Source organism: Pteropus medius, unplaced genomic scaffold (assembly GCF_902729225.1).
Source record: "Pteropus medius unplaced genomic scaffold, Ma_sr-lr_union100, whole genome shotgun sequence".
Lineage (NCBI taxonomy): Eukaryota > Metazoa > Chordata > Mammalia > Chiroptera > Pteropodidae > Pteropus > Pteropus medius.
The window spans coordinates 5,753,155-5,775,685 of record NW_024352787.1 but is presented as its reverse complement, the minus strand read 5'-3'; the positions used below and the strand labels follow the sequence as shown (position 1 = coordinate 5,775,685).

The following is a 22,531-nucleotide window of genomic DNA, read 5'->3' as shown; positions in this document are numbered from 1 at the left end:
ATTGCCAACAATTAAATCAAGCAGTATGATCAATTTAGTGAAAGAATCAAATTGACAATCAAATAGAGTCTCAGCTTAGTTGACTAAGAATTTAAGAAATATAAATTTGTGGAAAGATGGCAAAAATATGAGACATGTTAAGGTTGGCAAACTAACCATTATCATCTAAGTGTATGAAATATAATTTAGAGTATTTTCCTTTCATATATAATATAATCATGCCAACACAAAGTAAAAGTGCTAATAATTACTGAACCTCAGTTTTGTGTTCTATTGGAGCACAACTTTCTTAACCTTCGAATTTGAGACTTCTGTTTTTCAAGACATTCAAAGACAATTGAACAGTACAATCAAGCTGTCGTTCATACTCTACTCCTATTTTAACATCTCCAAAATGAATTGTCTGGAATTTTTCTGTGATCTGAAATTAAAGAGATTTTCGATGTAAATGAAATAATTCAAATATGTAACAGAATATTTTAACTGGCTATTAAAGATAGATCTCTTTACTGTGTCCTTTGGCTATAAGAAAATTAGATAGATATAGATAGATGATAGATGATAGATGATAGTTGATAGTTAGATAAGATAGATGATAGATGATAGATGATGATAGGTAGATGATAGATAGAAAGATAGATAGATAGATAATAGAGATAGATAGATAGATAGATAGATAGATAGATAGATAGATAGATAGATAGATAGATAATAGAGATAGACAGATAGAACTCTTTAGAAGAATAATGTCTGCAATTTGTATAATTAGTCCAATGATTCTTGGGACACAAAACAAGTTTATCAAAACTATATATGGAAAAGTTAATATCAATTGACATTTCTAAAAGTCAGACAGAGTAGATGAAAGATTACTTCTAGCTAAAGTGGAACAAATTAAATTTTAAGAGATTTAGCACATTTATTCTCACTTTAATCACATTGCCCACCAACAGGGTAATTATAACATGCATGTCACTTCTCACCAAAAAAAGAAACCAAAACCTCAAAGCTTTTAAACGCAACTTGTTTTTCAACTAGTATATTCATAATATATTCAGTTATTCAGATAGTGTACTGTAATGTTATTTTTACTGTGACTAATTTTATAAATACCTTTGAGTACATAAGAACATTTCAATAAACTTTTTTTTTTTTTAATATGGAACATAAGCAGGACAGTCTGAATAACTTAATTGGCCCTGATTACCCAAAAGTAATTTTTTTAAAGCAACACGTATAGCTGGGTTTTGGTCCTGTAAGATTCCATCACTAAAATATTTTATTGTAATCATAATTACCCAAATATGAAATCAATACTTAAATCAAGTGGTAAAAAAGGGTCCTTACTGCAAAATCCTCCCTCCACTGGTGGGCTGCTTGAACTTTCTCCGCTTCCAAGACCAGGCGCTGAAAAGGAAATAATAAATGTTAGAATTCAAATGACCGCATGAATATGTAATTGTTATACAGAATCCTTGGGCTTTCAAATCAACTATAAGGACATAAAAAATAGAAGAAACTCTTTATTTATGATTCATAATTCTAAATCATTTAGTAATCTAATTTACTAACATTGACATATAGTATGTGTATTAACTCTTTAGTAATATAAATAACATGCTATTCCTGTATAGCATTAAGTTTACTACCTCTGCCATCATTCACAGTAGTGTCCTCTTTAAAAGCTTTCATTTCAGTTTTTAGAAAAAGCTTTAATCAGTAGAGTATATTAATCTTGGTAGGCTGTTTTTAGTAAATACTTTTAGAGCAATTGTTTCTATATAAGTGAAAAGGAAATGACACGAGAGATCAATAAATATTTGCTAAGGACTGTACTAGGCACCTTGTTAAAAGCACTTTTTCTTTTTAACAAAAGCCACAAAAATGTAATAATTTTCTCCTTGCTGAAGTACATTCTTATTAATTCTTTCAGAGATAATCTGTGGGTAGTAGAAAGCTGTCACAATCTGCACATCTGAAAATGGCTTTATTTTACCTTCACTCTTGTATGCTAAAGTAGTTAGAAAATTCTAGACTGACTTATTCTCCTTTAGCACTTTTAAAATGTTATTCCATCTGGTTCTATTAGAGATAAATTGTCTATTGTCAGTCTGCTAATCACTTTTTGTAGATAAATTCTTTTTTCCCCTTCTCTAAAAGTTTTTAGATTTTTTTCTTTGTATTTCCCAGTGTCAGTATGTTTTCCATATAATAAGCCTTTTAAAAGAGACAGGAACATTTAGTGATTAAGAATGCAGATACGAAACCAGATCATGTGGGTTAAATGCCAACCCTTCTGCATACTAGATGTGCAAACTTGGAAAAAGTGGTTTCTTTTCCCCTTTTCTCATGTGAATAATGTGAGAATCTGCTTCATGGATTATTAAAAGGATTAAATAATTTATTATATGTAAAGTGCTTAGAATAGTGCTTGGCAGACATAAGCAAAATATGTAACAGCTACCTAACTTTGAAGAGTAATTATGAATCCGTTTGCATTCTTGTGTCAGTCCAAGAAAATTGCTCACTGTTTGCACCTGTGGGCTGGCCCTGTACAGCTAGAAGGCAGTGGCAGAAACAGGACAAGTATAACATCAAATATAATGAAGGTGACTGTATTAAACTCATTTATTAAAAGATAAATAATTAAGCTGGGTTTTTAAAAAGTATAAATCTCATAGTGGTTTATTGGTTCATGTGTTTGTCTTTCATCATAACCATGTATGCTTCAGTGCATGTGCTTCCTGTGCCAGTCCAGACAACACTGGATAACGGAAACTACCCTTTAGAGCAGTTTTTATGGTAATATATCGGCTTACATTCCCTGCTATTTAATATTATAATCTGTTCATTTTTCTAAACTATTATGTAGGTATTATTCATGAATCCATGATTACAAAATATTGCCTAATGTGAGATCTCATCAGCTATCACCTACCAGGCAGAAATGGAGTATAATAGGAGTTAGTAAATGTTAGTAATTGTACCAGAAAAAGTAACCAAAAGAAGATTCTTTATCCCCACAAAAACAAAAAACTAAACAGAGCAAGCCAAAAGAAGAGTGCATACGTTTCAGTGATACTTGCATCACACTGATTTTCGAAACTCAAACTCAGTGCGAAAATGTAACAAAAAAAGTGACAAAAATGGCAAATAAAATGGAAATGGAAGCAATTTCTTTATAAGAAAACTTTATTATGGGAAGATAAAGAAAGAAAAGACAGAACAAGAAAAAAACACAAAGGCTTATTTTTTACAAAATTCAAAGTGTAAGTCTTCCCCCATTTTTAACAGACGATGCAAGAATAGCTAAACATTCATATGTATGTGGCAAATAATAAACAAGCATTTTGTGAATTTAAGCAAAATATTGGATAAAATATAAATAAGTTAAATAATTTTTTAGATTAAGAAATATTAGAACTCTAAAATATCTTTTTTTCTTGGAGACGGATAGTAATTTTTTTTTTTTTCTTTTGCAATGAACAGAAGGAGGAAACCAGTACAACAAACAAAATACACTGGGGAATATTCAGCCCCAGGGAAATAGTTTTCAAGGCACCAGCTCTAACTCTACCATGCTATTCCCTACTCTAGAGAGTATGAGTACATTTAACGGATGTGATCTGGAATCACATGGCTTATGATGTGAACATAACCCATGCTTAATAAGCCATAATGATAGTAATCAATACAGTTTATATCTAGAAAAAAAAAATAAAGAAGGATGAATAAGTATAAGACAATTCTCCTAGGTGAGGAGAGTCCATATATATATGGGCTATATATATTTCAATGCTAATTTATGAAGTAAGTGCCATTTGTTATAAGATTCAGAAATAGTTTTAGAAACCAAATAGCAACTTTCATTAAAATAGACTATGCCACAAAAAAAAAAGTGTATTTTAAAAGGTTGGTTATCAGTTCAAAAGTTGCTAAATATTATATCCCCAGCTTAGAAATAAAGAAATGCATAGTCATGAAATTCACTACTGCTATCTTCTTTGTTCATGAAGAAATTAATGACTTTTTTTAATCTAGCAAATTTCATGACAAAGCATAATACTGAACTTTAGATGCTTAGACAGTCTATCTTGGGGACTAAAACAAATAATCACTGATGGTGCTCTCTCTTGTGGCCAAAGACCAGTTAGTCATGACTTATAGAAAACTAACATGTCTTCTGGACACTTCAAGTTCCTAATTAATTTCTATTCTGGTCAAGTGACATTTTTTAAAGCCAATAATCTACCACTAAATGCCATAGACAAATGTGTTAAGACTGATAAAATCCCTACCTAATAAAATGTAACTATTTACTTGGTAAAACAATACTGTTTCCATAGTTTGCTATGTAAATATATCCTGTATCAATAACTTATTTGAGAAAAATAAAATGTATTTTTCTCATTTAATTTATAGTAATAGTACCAATCATTAAAAGCACCATATAGAAACAAAGAATCAAGCTCAGCAAAACTAAAACTTAATTCTGCTCATATTAATTAAGACAAGCCAGAAAGATTCATTAAATGGTTTTATTATACCTGAAACTGCACAAGTGTTTATGAAGATCCTTTGGGTATAGAATGATAGGTACATATATAATGCTATAGATGTATAATTATATATATATCCCTACCTATTTGTTGACCACTTAAAGTGGAAAATCATTTTAAAGACTTTTTAAGGACTCACAAGTTTAACAAAATAAACTTGAACCTAAGCCTTCTGACTCCAAAGCTTATACACAGTCCATAAGACCAATCTTTAGTATCCACCAAACCCATCAAAAATGTTAACATCACTAGTCATTTCCAAAATAGTATCAAAACCAAAACACCAGTAGAAAACTATTTTAGGTTAGTGGGAAATTCCCAGCAAATTTTCAGAAATTGCTAAAGATTGAAAAAAAAAAAAAAAAACAGCACAAAAATCTGTATGTCATTTTGGGAACTGTCCTTACATAGGTCTTGCCCTCAAATCCTGAGAGAATATGCTAATCAGAGAAAAAGCTTTTGATATGCAGTGATCTGCAGGGGAAAAAAAAAAATGGGAGAGGTTTTATCAGATCAGAGAAATATCAGCTCCCTTGAAGGCTTATTCATCTTCAACCTTCACTTTTTGTCATGTCTTTATCTCTTCCACTAGCACTGAATTCTGTCAGGTGATATGAAAGTCTAATCAAAGCGGTGTAATTATACAGTGTATAAAGAAATAATTCTATCACTCTCCTTAACAATAGCCAAATATATTTTCTCTTGGAAATAGACTATTTTCAAAACCTGTAAATAATCTGCTTCCTAGACTATAAATTAATTGCTGATGAAAGATAAAAAGAAGTTTTCTGAAATATTTCATTTTAAAAAATTTTCTTTTGATAGCTTTGAGAGGAAACCTTCAGGGATCATATGACAGTTCAGTTAGACTTCAATAATGTTGATACTCATGTTAATTAAGAACTGACTTAGAAACATCATTCAAAGAAACATCTCTAATTCAAAACAATTTCTTTGGCTAGTGCATACCAAGATTTTTCTTTCTAGAAAGGAGGTAATAGAGCTCCACATTAGACCAATCCAAGTAAAATATGCATATGTTATGTAATTAATGTTCAAATAATACTCAATAAGGATTAGCAAATCATCGTATTATGCCTATGTTGACAATTTTTTATCACTCTAATGAATTTGTCCTACTTTTATGCAATGTTAACAAAAAATCTGGATAAACAATCAAATGGTCTAACAATACTCATTGAAAATAGTAGATTTAGATGAATAAACAGACTTCTTTTTTGAAGAAGAAGAGTGTACAGGTACAATCAATTATTTTGAAGCAATGGTATAATTAGTATACACTTTTAAATCAGACAAATTGGGTTTCCAATTCTGGCACTGCAATTCACTAACTATGAAATTTTAGTCAATGAACACTTTTCAGCATCTAAGAATAACATCTACCTTATGTATTTTCTATTTTGCATGCTAAATATCTAGCACATCATAAACTCAATAAAGTTTTGCTTCCATTTGAATCTTACGAATATAACTTCATAGAATAGACTGTTAGAACTATAATCATTGATCACCCACTTCAAGATATATGAGTGAAATAAATGAAAACATCTTAATGGCTCCTAAATTTTCAGTGTATTTGGCCCTACAGAAAAGCCCTCATCTGTAGAACCATATCATGGTCCCAAAGCATATGCAATTCAGGGAATATAACAGTTTAATATAGTAGTCAATAAAATGAGTTCAATTTTATTTTTATCATAAATGTAATGAGAATGGAGAGAAGATTACAAAATATGAAAAATACTGAAAAGCATAGAAACAGTCTGGAACCCATCACCCAGAATTCATCTTTTTTAAAAAATATTTTCCTCTTAATTGTTTATGTACAAAATAAAATATTACCAATAACCTTGAAGTTCACCTTATTTACCCCTTTGACCAATTTCCCTACCCACAGCAATCACTATAATTCTTTGCATTGTTTGGCATGTATTTTTTTAAATTATGTAAATGTTATCTGATGTTGATATTATTGAGTCTTCCTTCTAATAGGTTGCATGAAGGTGGAAGGCCAAAGAGAAACACCAGCAGCTTTAGGGCAGGGGGAACTGATTTATCTAAGGAGAAATCCATCACCCTTGCAAGCAATGGTTTAGATTGAACAAGAGAATCAATTAATGTCAATGAGTATTGAGGAATAGTTTGCTCGGAGTTTTGGAAAGTAAATACAATCCCTGGAAGAGAAAAACAATGCTGAAGCCATCTCCAAAACTCTTTCGTAGCATAGAAATTCTATGTATTTTTATCTTCAGAACATAGCAACAAGGCCATACTTATAAACACAGTCCTACCTATTCCTCCTCTCCATCAAGAGACCATCATTCTTTCTGCAAAGACATTACTCGTGCAGTTTGAAAAATGCTAAGTCAACACTCAACCAACTCAATTTATCCAAAGACACATGTCGATCCCCTTACTATGGTGCTATGGGTTAGCAAGTCCTCTCTTACAAAGATTACTAAATACAGTTTTTATGTTTTACTATGCTTACCTAAAATATGCTCTTGCAAACTCTGCTTCTGTTTAATGACATGAGACGTGAGCAGCTAATTATAATAATAAAATTTCCTTTTTTCAAATTCATTTTTTAAAGCAGAGCAATTTCAAATTGATTCCAAGACACACACACAAAAAAATATTTTTAATAGAATTATATTTTAATTTAAAAAATATACTTCAATGATTTAAGAAATTCTAACAAATCCTGATAAAATAGCTTAGCACCAGTCCATCTGAGTTTGAGTTTACTGAGGAGAAAAAAAGCAGTTTGCCTTCTTGACTATTGTTTCTAAAGAGAAATAAAACAGGCTATGTAATATATACATTGATTAAAATTATTTGTAAATAGACTGACCAAGTAGAAATAAAATATATAGCCTTCTTATTTATGTCTATTTTAAAATGTGATAAATATTTTAATACTTTAAATACTGGAATTATGACAGGACAATTACCAAAATTAATAGTAAAATACTAATTTGTGATTATATTAAGGCAAATCACATATAAATTTTACACTGTACAAGGTGCAATGTAAGGCTACAAATTAATTCTTTTTGATAGACTTTCATTTTCTTACAATTAATTTCATTCCAGGTTATATGAAATAAAGATTTTATAATACAAACACTATTTTTCCTTCTTCTGCTAGCTTTCAGGGAGTATAATATATGCAAAACATATAAATAAAAGTTTTTGAAATCAAGCCAGCCATCATTTATTCTTCTATTTGTAGCCCAGTGAAAAATAAATCTTTTGGAACATGGCTTCTGGATCGTGTTGTATAGATTTCAGCCCTGGATCTGCCATATTCAGGAAATGCTTTTGAAATTAATCACAAATCTTCAAGTCTAATCGTCAGAGATGTAATTAGCTCCAAATAAATTGGCAGACACTTAGAATATAGAAGCCAGAGTAAAGGAGATGTCATCTGGACTGTTGGAATATAGAAGCCAGAGTAAAGGAGATGTCATCTGGTAAGAATAGTAAAACCCTGTTTAGCAGTAGTGAAAGTAAATAATACATAACGGGTAATTATCATTACCTTTTCTGGCTTTATAGCACAAAACTATAAAATAATACATTGTTCAAATGAATATAATTTCTACATCAGCTCTACACTCTGCCACCTTCAAAGAATCACCAGATGAGCTTGTGCAACATACCTAGACCTCAAAGAAACTCACTCAACCATACCTCCAGCCAAAGATTCTGATTCTATCCCTGGGGACATTCCCAGAAGTCTACATCTTTAATATAGTACACCTTCTTCTTGTACTAAACTTTGAAAACACTCTTCTAGAGGGCAACACTTTAGTTTTATTAGATACATGGATTTAATTACTCTTTGAAAAACACTGTTCTTAATAGAAGCACAAGTTGATGGAACTCAACAGAAATACCCTAGTGCCCTTTACTAGAGCCACATCCTTACACTACCATGACACCATCATCTGTTCACAATTCTTGTACACGCTCATGCTCTCTCTCCCAGTCTGTCTGTCTCTCTCTCTCTTTTCTCACTTTCTTTCTCAATAAACAACTAAATGTGAGTCGCTTAGGTAACAAAAGCAATTCTTTCATGGATGTGTACTTCACACATCTCACACAATGTGGCAGAGAGCAGGCACTCAATTAATGTGAGTGGAAATGTAGAAATAATAATTTCCAAGTATTTTCAATGTTTTATCTCATTTTTATCAAGGTTTATAACTAGGCACACTAAATCATCATCATTCATTATCATGACACTTTGAGAGGCCACAAAAGTTTTCTTCCGCTATGACAAGCATAGTGCTAGATTAATACATCACCCCTTAATTCTTAAAAATTGTTGGATTAATTCATCACCATCTGATCCTTAAAATTTAGTAGAATTTGGCTGGAGATGTGGCAGGGATCCAAGCTAATCTATGTAATCTCACTCTGGATTCCAGAATTAATTTATAATCAGTTGCTTTATTCTCTAAATGTTGAATACTAATGATGTGGATTCAGAAACCCAGGAAAGGACGGTTCCTAAAACTAGTCTAGCCCTTAGTCCTATTGATAATTGTCTCTAGGATCCCATACCATATAGTTAAGCTACAAAATCAAACTACTTACAGTAGGGGATTATATACTTAAGAAATAAAAACAGCAGCATCTCTTCAGCTGAGAACTGAATTTTGTTGAATATGTCATCTATTTCAAAGGTCTTCAATCACTTTGCCAACCAACAAAGTGCCTACAAATAAATCAAATACCAAACCTAAGCCACTCTAATTTGGTACGTTTTACATCTCTTCATAATCTCACACTTACATATCTACCAATTATTTTTCACTACTGTAAACAACTAAAACAGCATAATATAGTTCAAACAGCTCTACTACTTACTATACATAAGTGTGACCAAGTTAAGTAACACCATTTTACCTTAATTTCCTCAAATATAAAACAAAGATTATTATAGCGCATATATCGTGTATTGCATGGGTTAAATAGGATGTTTGTAAAGTTCTCAATAAGTGAAAGTTATCACAGATTAAAATATGAAGTACATAAATTATGAAGTTAATAAACTGAAAATCTTGAAATTATCAAGAAAAAAATAGCCATCCTAAATTTTCTGTAATAAAAAAAAACTTATTAAACAGGTTATAACTTTGCTGAGGCTAAGCAAACAGTTTTGACTGTTCCCTCTAAAATAGTCCTACTGTGTTGGAAGACGATTCTCCATGGGTCTCTCATGTTTCCTCGCGTCACATGAACAAAGGAGGGAGACCCTCTGCTCTGGACTATCTTTTCCAGAATAGCAGCTTTGGAAGACAGAGAGCATGTTTCCCTCCACAGAGGAGAACAGATTTATTTGTTGGCCAGGATAATAAAAATAATCTGTGAGGCAGAAGTTAGGCAGGTTTACTGGTAGCTCCCCTTTAGAAGATTGGAGTTTCCCAAGCTCAAGGTTCCTCGGCTGTGATGCAAACTCACAGCAGACACAGTGTGCAATTAGGCTACTCAGCATGACCCTCATTAGACTTGAGGGTCAGGAAGATCTGATGTGAACACAAGCCCAAGCTGCCTTATCTGTTGGGTCAAGTCCCTTGTGTCTGACTCAAAGAAACAAGAATTTGTGGTGGGCTAGCTTATTAGCTTACGAAAAGTATAAAATCTCAGACCTCTAACATTTCTTGTTATACCATATCTAGTTGGGTCTGTTCCATAAAAATATTCACTGAGTCATCTCCCTATACTCAAACTCTCACCATCATTTAACTAATAACATTTATTTTGTCTTCAGTTCTTTACTGAGCATGCATTTCACACCCTGCTTAAATTAGTGTCTCTAGAACAGTCTTTTTCAAAGTGTGCACAGACCAACAGGAACAGCATTACCTGGGAATGGGTTAGACATGTATATTCTCGGAACTCGCACTAAACATACTGAAGCAGAAACTCTGGGGGTGAGCCCTATCAATCCATGATTTAACAAGACTTCCCAGTGATTCTAATGTGCACTAAAGTTTGAGAAGCACTGCTCTAAAATAAAAAAAAATTCATAGCACTATTCGAGCAGAAGTTTTGTATTATCCTAATAGCAGCTCTTACAGCAGTGGGAAATAGCATTACAACAATTTGTTCTATAACTTCTTTTTCTTTTTTGAAAAATAAACCTGGTAAATAAGACACACTGCAGGTGAATATATGAGGCCGAAGTCCCAATTAGATGGATACCAAATGAGAAGTTTAATCATGATTTTGTTAGGTAGGTAGGTAGTCATGAAAAACAGGAGGGAAGGCCCAACTCTGTAACCATAGAAACCTTCCAGAAACTCCCGTTTTATGGTTATGAATTACCCCAAATCCTAAGGAACGAAGGCCATAAAGTCTGCTGGCTTAAACCAGCCACAAACGTGTGCACAGAAAGGACTACCCTAACCTGCCCATAACCTCAGCCTCATTATACCATCATTATAATATCATGCCTATGCCCAGAAGTTCACGAATCTAATTATAACTGACTGAATTCTGGGTAAGCACATATGTAGTAGGCCAAGGGTTATATAAGACAACTGTTAGTCAAGGTGACCTCACATAATGATCATCTAGGACCTCCTATCACAGTATAAATATAAACAGGCCCTTTCACTTCTGCATTGTTACAGCTGTCTTTGCTGAAAAACTCACTCCTCCCTTGGAGCTTACTCTGTCTTTTATGTTTACACCTCCCAAATTCCACAAGGCTGCAGCCTTCCTTAATGTGGCCAGTCTCCTTCTAAAATGTACTTTAAATAAATTTTACTTTTTCTAAATCTTGCTGACCTATAATTCTTCACTGGGTTGGCAGGGAAGAACCGAGGACCCTTCCATGCTTCTGGGGCAGCACCAGAATTCACATCACTCCAGCGGTAACAAGTTAGTCTTACTTTTACTGATTATATAGTTTATGATCTGACTTTAATTTGGAAACTAAATAATAAGAAAATATATCTGACAAAATATGTAAAAATGACTGCATAATGTTATAGAACACAATAGTAAATGCATATAGAAACTGTAGAAATGTTACTGAATACTCAATAAAGTACCCTACAAATATTTAATTAGAAAGAAAATGCAATTTATTATTATCTAAAATTATCCTCTTATTATTTTTCTTCTTTGAAATATATTATTGAAACACACTGCTTTATATTTATTGTTTTATAATTCTCTCTTTCCTTCATTCCTTCCTCTCCTTCTATGATACAGGAAACTAGGTGGATTCAAACTTGCTTAGTTCTTGTCAGCCCACTACTCATAATATGCAGGAACTTGTGGAGGCTTCAGGGTTTCGTTGTATTTTTAACATGTTGGTTGCCAAATAAAGCATAAAGCACAAAACTTTACACAACATAGAAGGAGAGAAAGTGCTATACTTACAAGAAAATGTTCAAATCATTGTAGAACTCAGGTAATATAAAAGAACTCATAAAATACACAACCACTAAAAAAAAAAGGAAAAAACTGTAGAAAGGCCACTTTTCACTGTCAGATGATTTTTGTGAGGCTCTGCCTCTCTGAAAATCTAAAAATGTATCAAAGTTCATATGGGTTTTGTTAGAATATGAAAACAGCAAAGACAATTTAATTGAACACGATACAAACTAACATAATAAAAAATGCAGTGTAACGGATTGAGAAATATCTTTTCAACTATTTTTTTGGTACTTTCCACTATTTTTGTTTTTAAGAAAAAACAGAAAGTAAATCTAAAAGCTTCAGCTCTCTTCAAAGACAGAAACTGGAGGGCACCCGAGTCCAGAGCTTGTGCTGCCTGTGCTGCTCAGCCAATAGACCTACAGAAGAGTTGGGATATTTAGAATAAACGTTTGTTGTCAGAGCACCGGTGATCTGAGACAGCAGCAGGTTAACATCTTCAAAACTGCCTTGCCTTCTCAGTCTGGCTTAGGGTATTTAAAGGAAAATCTGGGCATTATTCCAGGAGCTACGTGATGGTTGGTGAAAGTGGGGGTCTGTTATGATTCATGGAGCTGTTCCTCTGGCAACATGGTCCTCCAGTGGCATTAGCAGCCCAGGAACAAAGATGGGAGTGGTCTGGAAAGAATGCTAGACCAGAAGGATTATGATCAGTAAGCATAAAAGCATTAATCATAAGTTTCAGGTCAACTTTCTATGGCAGAGGACGTTCTAAGTTCTGGGTCAAGTCAATGAGTTCTATCTATTGCTAAGATTTAGGGCAAGGAAAAGTGAAGCTGGAGACACTGTGAGGCCAATGAGGGTTCCACTGGGCCCTTCTTCAAGACCTTAACTAGAGGCAAGAATATAAATAAATGAATATGACAAAATAACATATTTTTGTAATTTATCTTTAGTTTTATATATGTATACATATGTTTGTGTATATATATATATCAAAAAACTGAAAATAAATTTTAAAAAAAAGATTAGCAAGAAGAGCAGATAAATGGTCTACATAATTTATTTTGATACCCTACAGTGGATACAATTGAAAAGGTTTATAATATTGGTAAATAGTCTTTTCATATATAATTTTTCTTTCAGAATTTCATAATTCCTAAAGTGTTTATAATTATATTTCCCTTGTCATAATTCAAGAGTTTTAAAAGCTTGAATTATTAACTTTACAAGTGAACTCACAGAGAGACAGACATTACCTTCCACTGCCCCCAAACTGCTCTTTAAATAAAATGTTCCCTCAGCTATTCCAAATATAGTTCTGAAGATTTTATTTTTAGTAAAAAAATTTGTGTAGGGCTTGTTTAATAATAATTCAGGAAACCATAAAACACATATTGACTTTGAAAATATAAGAGAAGCTATTTAATTTCTCTGTGCTTTTGTTTCTTCATCTGTAAAACAGAGATAATAATACCAGTTTCACAGAATTATTTAGGGATAAATGAGATTTTTGTGAAACACACACAGCACTGACATCTTTGTCAACATTAGCTATTACTAATTAAAAAGGGGGAAAAGGAGTTCTGTCTTATTGAGGATATAATCAAACAGGTACATATCATTCCGGTCTAAATATACTTCAGGTGTCCAAGATTCCATCAGATTATATCTGCTTTAACCACCTTCCATTCTTTTAATTTTTCAATAATGATTTGCCATCTCCAATGCTCTTCTGCCCCCAACCTCCCTTTGATTCTTATTATATCAAAGAGGATTTGTTTCTTTTATCTCAGGCTACCCTTTGACTGGTAGTAAACTATCAATCATTCCTGCCATATTATCTTAATTTCTTTTTACTTTTAAATAATTTATCTTTGAGTTTAATTAACTCTCACAGGCTGCCAATTCAGTGAGTGGGCTGGCTTTAAAAATATGTGATCTTAGTAAGCAAATTTTCTGTTTTGCTAATGTTGCTATGGAAACACTCCTTTTTCCCCCATTTTTGGGAGTGAATTTATCACATTCTGTGGTAGGTAAAAGTGTGTACCATCTTCTCCTCCCCTACTTGTATAATTTTTCCTCCAAGGATTTGGAAAATCACTATAATGGGTAAATCCGTCAATTGAATTGGTATAATACAAAATTTATTAGTTTTTTTTAAATATCAAAAACATCATCCACTAGTAATCGGAAAAATTATGTATATGTCATTCCAGTTTCCCTCTTTTCTAGGGAATATGTTTTTTAAATTGCTGTTAAAATACTTAGTAGCTCTTTAGCTTTTTTGTCAACTTGAATAATAATATTATTTCTCCTTGTTCTCCTATGAGTTTTAACAACTTCTATGAAAAAATTCCAGTAACTGACATTATCAAAATTCTCTCAATAATTCTCACATTATTATCCTATAATTTTCTGCTCATATTTCTTGGACATAAACTCATAACAAGTAACAAAATTTTAAACCCTTAGCTCTCAAGTGAAAAATTTGAGAAGGTTTTTTTTTTTGGGAGGGGATCATTTAATAAACTATGTAAATATCTAACCAATGTACTGTATACCTGAAACTAATAAAATAAATAAATATATATAAAATAAATAAAATTAATTTCTCTAACTTTTAAACTAGATAAACAAAAGTGAATTGGGAAAAAAATTAAATTGTATATTCATTATATGATGCACATGATATTAAGAATAATGATGGTTAAAATATATGTAGCTTTTTACCATTTTTGAAATTCTTTTACAGATGATATCTCAGTTGACCATCATAATTAAGTATCAGTAACAATAAAAGCTGACATTTTTTCATTACTTACTCTTTGCCAAGCACCTCATAGAAAATTATTCCATCTATCTTATATACTTCTAGATACTATGGTTAGCTCCATTTACAGAGGGGTAAACAGACTTCATAAAGTTTAGGTTGCCCTACATTATCTGTTCTCTGAAGTCTGTTTACTCCTCTGTCAATGGAGCTAGTGACAGTATCTACTAAATTGTAGAAAAAGATAGATGGGATAATTCCTACAAGGTGCTTCCAAAGAGAAAGTGGTGGAGGAACTGGAATTTGAATAAGGCTACATATTCCAGAGCCCTTGCCTCTATCCCACCTGATGATATTACCAAACTCAAGGGATTTGTTTTGCTTGCATGCATCAAAGCCAAAAGAGACATAAACAGGAGTTTGCAGCAAAGAAAGTAGAGATTTATTTAAGGAAATGGCGCCGTACTCCACTGCCTTGCTGCAGCATTCACAGGCTAGGACAAGAGACACAGGTGAGCTAGAGCTCAAAGATCTGGCTCTCTAGGGAATAGGTTATATAAGGGAAAACTCCTTAGTAGCTAAGGGTGGGGGACTAGAGTAGGATGCAGCTGATCATTGCTTCAGCTCCTGAAGTCAGTCATGGCACTGTTCTGTCTGGTTTCAAGGGGACGCTGGCAAGGTAGTTCTTCTTTCATGGGTGTGGAGCTGCAAGATGTTATCTTTAGTTTGACCTAAATTCTGTTTCTGTGGTCAACAAATCTGGGATTTTGTTCCTAAGAATGATGCTGACCTAAGGGCTTAATAATTAAGGGAGTGGTCTTGCAGTATGCAGAAGAATAAGAAAAGAAAAGAAGCAAGTGAGCCCAAGGCCAGTTTGAATCAAGGAGAAAGGGAAGAGAAAAAGTTCTTTTAAAGAAGTGAAGATTTGCATACTTACAGTAAAAGAAGTTATATACAACATGCTTTCAACATAACTTAAGTGGAAAGGTAACTATGAACATGAAGTAATTTCTTCTCATTCACTATACACTACAAAGTAGCTCAAATATGAATCAAACAACCAATTAAGTACTTGAAAAAAGTCTCCTTCAGTATTTATTAGATTTTTTTATTCTAAATTAGTTACATCCTTTTTACAAGTGATTATTTTCTCTCCCCATCCCACCGTACTCCACTGCCTTGCTGCAACATTCACAGGCTAGGACAATAGGTCAAATGAGATAAACAGCTAAAAATTATGTAAGTGTTAAGGACCCTGACAACCCAATAGTAGTAATGTTATTGTCAATTAGAATGAGTATCAACACTGAAACAAAGGGGCAGATCAAAACAAGCAAATAAAAAAATGTATAGTGGAGGTAGGGTTTCCTCCTCAGAAACTCCATTAACTATTACTTCATCCAGAGAGCTATGATACCTATGATAAAAAAGGCGAGTGAAGGGGAAGGATGATCCTTAGTTTTGTCACATAGACTATATTCACTTTGAAAAAGTTTGGGAGAGCAAATGAGATGTTCCTGCAGAGATTTCTTTACCCAAGGAGATGTTCCTGCAGAGATTTATTTACCCAAGGTATCCAGGAGCTCTCAAGAAAATAGTTTATCCTAAAGAAACTGAAAATAGACACAAACTCATTTGCTCTAAAGAAATGGACCACATTTGAGAAAAGTGGACAAGATTATTTCTGAGTGAAGCCTCTTAAATACACCTCTAATTGTTTTTATCCCAGACACCAAAGATGCTTGAAAGAAAACTAAAAATTATTTCACAAAAATCTTTGTAAAGGATTAAATGCATTAAAGCAGTGCAACTTTGATATGTGTTAGAGAACAGAACAAAGTGGAGGGTGAAGGGTATTTCCTGTCATTAGCATTACTGAAGCATGAATAACCCACATAGGCTCAGAAATGCCCCAGACCTAACAGCGATAAAAAGTTATTATCACATGTAGTGATAGTCTCAAAAAAATATTTGGGTAAACATGCTTTTTAAAGTTTATTATATCCTATTTTTATCTCTAGATTAGGTAACATGTTAGAGCAAAGGGAAGAGAATGGAAGATTTTTAGAAATGTGATTGTATACACACACACATACATACACAGCAGGTTTACGAATAACACTGTTTCCTTATAATGTTGATGAGATGCATAGGAACTTAAGTCTTGTTCATATCAATTAGCATACAGTAAAATTGATTTCATTTTATGTTGTTTCACTTAATGTCACAAAATCTATCAATGACATTAAGTGAGAATTTAGTGTATATAATATGATATGATATATTCAGAAAAGAGGCATGATGGATTCAGACACAGATCGAAATTCTAACTGTGGCTCTTCCACTTGTTATGTATAATCTCTAAATCACAGTTTCTTCTCCTATAAAAAAGAGATAATGATCTCAAATACTCTCACAATGATCTCAAATATCCTCACAAGTTTATGGTGAAGATTTAATGTGACAACAAACATGACTCGTCTAAGATTTAATCAATATTAATGAATACTCAATCTCTAAAGCTGTCTTTTCCTTACATTTTAAAGGTTGCAAATAACAAATAATTTTATAAAACTCATGGATCTAAGCCTCACAAATATCTAGCTTTAAATAAGTATCAGTAATATAAAATCGACCATAATGAAAAATGTGATTTGGTGAATATTAAAAACATGAGCCTATTTTCAACTGAATGCATATTAATTCTATGTCTTTACCATCAATCAATCTCAAAGGCTGAAAGTACCATAATAATCCATACGATGAATACATTTCCCCAAAATTCCAAAAGATTACACATAAATGGGTAAACATAACAAGAAAAAATAGGTAATAGTTAAGATTTTTGAGGAAATAATGGCCAGCCATCAACAAATTAAAGCTGATTTAATTAATTAAAGAAATCAACATGTATTTATGATCAGCTACTTTCTATATGTAGAACTTTAGGAGCTATGTAAAATGCTGTGAGACCTGAGAGCTAACCTTCATGCTCAGATCCGGGTCCATAATAATCTACTAAAAGAAAATATCACAGAGAAAGAAACATAAAACAGAACAAAAGTATACTAAGAAAATATTAGTTTTCATTAGATGGATTTGTGAAGAAGGTAGGAAGCAAAATTTAGCAGAGAGAAAATGATATCTGGTGGGTCAGATAGTGAAAACAAATGGAAACAGTGGTCCTATTTAAAGCTTATTTTACTTATTTGGCTTACTGAATGTTAAATAGCTTGATGCAGCATGAATTTGTCTGAGAAAAAAAAGGCAAAATGCTGTTGAAAGTATTAGTGTAGAACTTGGTACAATGTTCACCTTCTAAAGAACCAGTAAAGAAAATTGGATTTTTAAGAATCCACCAATTTCAACACTATGAAAGAAGTATTTGGGCTACAGTATTCTGGTCTTATTTAACACATAGGCAGAATATTAATAGGATTATTTAGTGGGTAAGCAGAATAATAGAGCTTCATGAGTGAGACTCCAGAAAGATTAACAGATTGCATTTGTGCTTAAATTTTTCCCTGCTTGGCCAATAGTGCTCTAAGGTTTCTCAAGCCAAGATTCTCTTTTTTTTGGCCTAACCATGTATTACCTGTTGTAAAAGTGCTCTTAAATTGAAATATCCATGAGAATAATCACCCTGAGTTTTCTTAGTATGAAACTACTACAAATTAGTTTATTACATCGTATTCAGAATGGGGAGAAACAGGATACCAGAAAAGGGGAAATTTCACAAGGATTTAAAAGCAAAGGAGAAGAAAAGAATCATTTTAAAATAAGAGGTATACCACCTGATTATGTTATGTCTCGGTAAAGTTGCAGAGCAGTGGATCCTGGAGACTAATGGAAGAGTACAGGAGAACTTGCTTCTTACAGAAAAGGGTACAGAAGGGAGAAGAACTTGCACAAGAAAGGTTTCTGTAGGAAAAACTCAACTTTTATTCATGGTATTGTTATTGAATTTTAACTATGCTAGCTGCTGGAAAGACAAGGATAAAAAGGAGTAGCTGCATTTAGGGCTACTTGAATACATGATTTTGCTTTATGGAAAATTGAATCTATTGTTTTTTAAATGATGGGTAAACTAAAAGGTTACCTTAAATAAATAGAACAATAGGAGCCACAAATTTTATTACAGATATATTTCAAGGTAAGTAATTTATAATGAATTTATAATTTGATATAATTAACTAAGCCTATCTTGCCTTTAAAAAAATTCCCTGCTGGCAGTGATTCGGCCACTGAGGAGTTGAGGTGGGTTTAGGGGGACGGCACGGGACTCTTCTTTTGGACTGACCATGGGGCAGCTGGGGAGCATGTCGGCCCTAGCCGGGAGGAAGCTATTGAGGGATTTCAAGGGATTGCAAAAAGACTCACCTGTGGGTGTCAGCGGTACACCATCTGAAAACAACATCATGTAGTGGAATGCAGTTATATTTGGACCAGAAAGTACACCTTTTGAAGATGGTATTTTAAACTAGTAATAGAATTTTTTAAAGAATTTCTAAATAAACTGCCAGCTGTTAGGTTTTTATCCAAAATGTTTCATCCAAATGTGTATTCTGATGGCAGGGTATCTTTAGACATGCTTCAGATATTGATGCAGTCCAACAAATGATGTATCTTTTCTATCTTAACATCAACTCAGTCTTTCCTGGATGATCCAAATTCAAACAGTCCAGCCAATAGCCAGGCAGCTCAGCTTCATTAGGAAAACAAACAAGAATATGAGAAAAGAGTTTCCACCATTGTTGAACAAAGCTGGAATGATTCATAATAGACAACTGGTCTGCTAATCTTTTTCTTCATTGTTGTATAATTTACCTCTCAGTAGAAAGGCTAACAAATTTTAAGTGCCACAGATTTTAAGGATTCTGCAGAAAAAAAAAATCCTTCAGTTTAGAACCTACAAAAGATTGTGTATCTTGATTAATGTACTTTTTTTTATTACATGGTGTGAAGTTATTGCTTACATAAATTTGTAATAGATATTAAAATTTTTTCCTGCTGTAGAGTTCACAAACAGTGTATCCAATCATGATAAATTGTCATTTTTGAATTCTAGTGAATGGTTTTTAAGAGTGAGAGATGCAAAATTTTATAACAGAAAGCAATACTCTTAGAAGCCAAAATGCTATTGTTATTCACACTCAGAAGAAGAATCATCTCCACAGTAAGATTTTACTGCCTTTGTTCTATGCGTGGAGAACTTAGTTTATCTATTAGATTTTCTTTACTGTGAATGTGAACCAATGTTTAATTGCTTCATATTCATAATTGTATTAACTTCGAATAAATTGTTTTAAATAAAAAAAATGTTCTATGGCATAATGGAGATTAATTACTAAAAGACAAAAGCAATCTTTAGCTATCATTCAAACAGGCAGAAACGCATGGCCACCTATTGAGGATTCAGCGTCATTAACTTTTCTCAAATCTCATTTCTCAAATCTCATTCGTAATATAAAAGACCACCATACTTTCAATTCCCAGAAAGATAAATTTAATCAACCCAATAATGTGTGAATTTGTTTATACCACTCCTACTCATTATCTAACTATAATCTCATGCTTTCTTCAAATTACAATACCATCTTCTTAAATAGAGCTTTGGACTATTTTCTATTGAACAAAAGAATTTTCTCAATATCCTTAAACTCATCACCATTTCCTCTTGGCATTATTTTAAAAAAATCAAATCATAAAATCATATGTTGTTAAAGATTGGAAGGGATCTTGGATGTCATTGGGTCCATCATTCTCATTTTACAGAAGGACAAACCAGATGATATAAAAAAATGTCTGGGAATTAGAAAGTCAATAAGGACAACTAAAAAATGTTTGTTAGAAAGGAAGGTATACTATTGAATGATACTACAAAATTGCAAAATATGCTTCACTGTCTTTACAGGTACACAACTCACAAGTAATAAATATACTGCTAATGAGGGCAATACTAAACACTCTACCCATAAAGAAGATAAAGGCTTTAGGCAGAACTCCAATAAATCTGCAGTGTATAAGGATTTGCTTTTCTTTCCTCATCCTGATCTCCATATGACTTTAATGTATATTTATTAAGAATTTGTAAAGAGAAATCTAAGAACTAAGGGATCAAAAAGTTATTAAATTAATTTACCTTAACTATTAGTAAAAAATATATACTTATACATTTATTGATTATATTTTATACTTTTTAAGATTTTTTTTTTGCATCTATTTAATGTAAGGATTCTAGCATGCATATTTACTTAAGTATCTTTATAACACATTTTCAATTTGGGAAATAATTTTCAAAAGCCCTTAGTTTAAAAGACTTTTACAATATTAGTTTTTTGATAAAAGCTTTGAGAGTTTCCCAAAGCAATCTAAATTTATCGAGCTGCTTTTCAGCAAAAAGGTGTTTAATTAGGTTGTCTCACACTTCTATAAATCTGAAAACCTAATCACCACCTTCAAACTCAGAACATAGGCAAGTTGCTTTGAATATTATCCTGTACAAAACCTGTGTTTTTTTAATTCCACTCATTTTCACGTTCTATCTGGGAAAATTTTGACTTTAAAAGTATTTCATATTTTTTTAAAATCAAAGAGAAAATTTTAAAAAAGTCAAAGTCACAACATGAATAAATCCAACTAATGTCATTCTTCTCTTATGAAGGGAGAGTGTGTATATGCATGCAAAAAACTTCAAGTATAAGTAGGCATTTAAAAGCAGCAAATCAAAAGACAAAAACAAAGTGAAGAAAATAGAAAAAACTGAATTATAATATTAATGGTTATATTTCAAAGGAACAGGCTGCGATATATATATAGACTTAGTCAGATATAATTTCCCCTCAATTAGTACTCACATTCATCTTAGAAACCCAAAGAAAGATTATCACAATATACTGAGAGCTTAAGACTCACACCTCTCCAAAAAAAAAATCTTACCACTCAGTTCAGGGAACTTTTTAAAGTCAGATTTTCAGAATTTTATGCATTTTAAAAAATGTTTGACTCTTCTCTACCCCTCTTTACTTTTGCTGTGATATATATTTATTTTAAGCACTAAGACATAGTCCTTGCCTTCAAGAATTTTACAATTTAATGTAGATAATTTATTTTTTAAAAAGAAGATGTGGCCTAAATTCACTTAATATTGAATAAGAATCCAAAGAGGGAAGGGAGGACAAATAAGGGGAACATGATATTTAATCACTTAGTACTGAGTGTCAAGTGTGGTACTGGGTAATTTCACAATAACCCTATCAATAGGTATTATCATCACTGTATTAAAGGTGTAGATACCCTTTCTATAACAGGTCCATATCACCTAGGTAATTAAAATAGGAAAGAAAAAAATTATATATATATATATATAATTTTTTATATAATATATGTGTGTGTGTGTGTGTGTGTGGGTGTGGGTGTATACATACATATATATTTCTGTGTGCCTCACAGAAAAGAGACTGAAAAGAATTAATTTCAATTTCTGAATCAAAATAGAATATAAAGACAGCATAGGAAAGAAGCAGAGTAAGGACAGCTGATATTACAGAAAATTATTTCTACAAATAATAAATTCTTTCTAAGGAGACTAAAGCCTGTGAAATAGAGGTTCATTTTGTTCAGCTAAGCATCTAGTTAAGTTTACATATTCCAGTTTGGGACTCAAGCTAAGAAAAGTAGAATTATTCTGCATAAATGAAGAGTAAAATGAAGTTACAATTCTAGTGGGTGTGAGGAAAAGAAGATATTTCAAGGTGGTATGCATAAGTAGAATAGA

General features: G+C 32.4%; 1 protein-coding gene and 1 pseudogene across 9 annotated transcripts in view; one reads left to right on the top strand and one right to left on the bottom strand.

Moving 5' to 3' along the window:
* The window catches only part of CACNA2D1 (calcium voltage-gated channel auxiliary subunit alpha2delta 1), a 450,405-nt gene that overhangs the window by 224,079 nt on the left and 203,795 nt on the right, over nucleotides 1–22,531 (bottom strand). For all 9 annotated transcript variants that reach the window (XM_039849431.1, XM_039849432.1, XM_039849438.1 and 6 more), the window contains exon 4: nucleotides 1,348–1,407. In XM_039849431.1, the coding sequence (XP_039705365.1) occupies nucleotides 1,348–1,407 (60 nt within the window). The remainder of the gene's footprint in view (nucleotides 1–1,347; nucleotides 1,408–22,531) is intronic.
* LOC120591753 (ubiquitin-conjugating enzyme E2 B-like) lies at nucleotides 18,958–19,669 on the top strand (annotated as a pseudogene).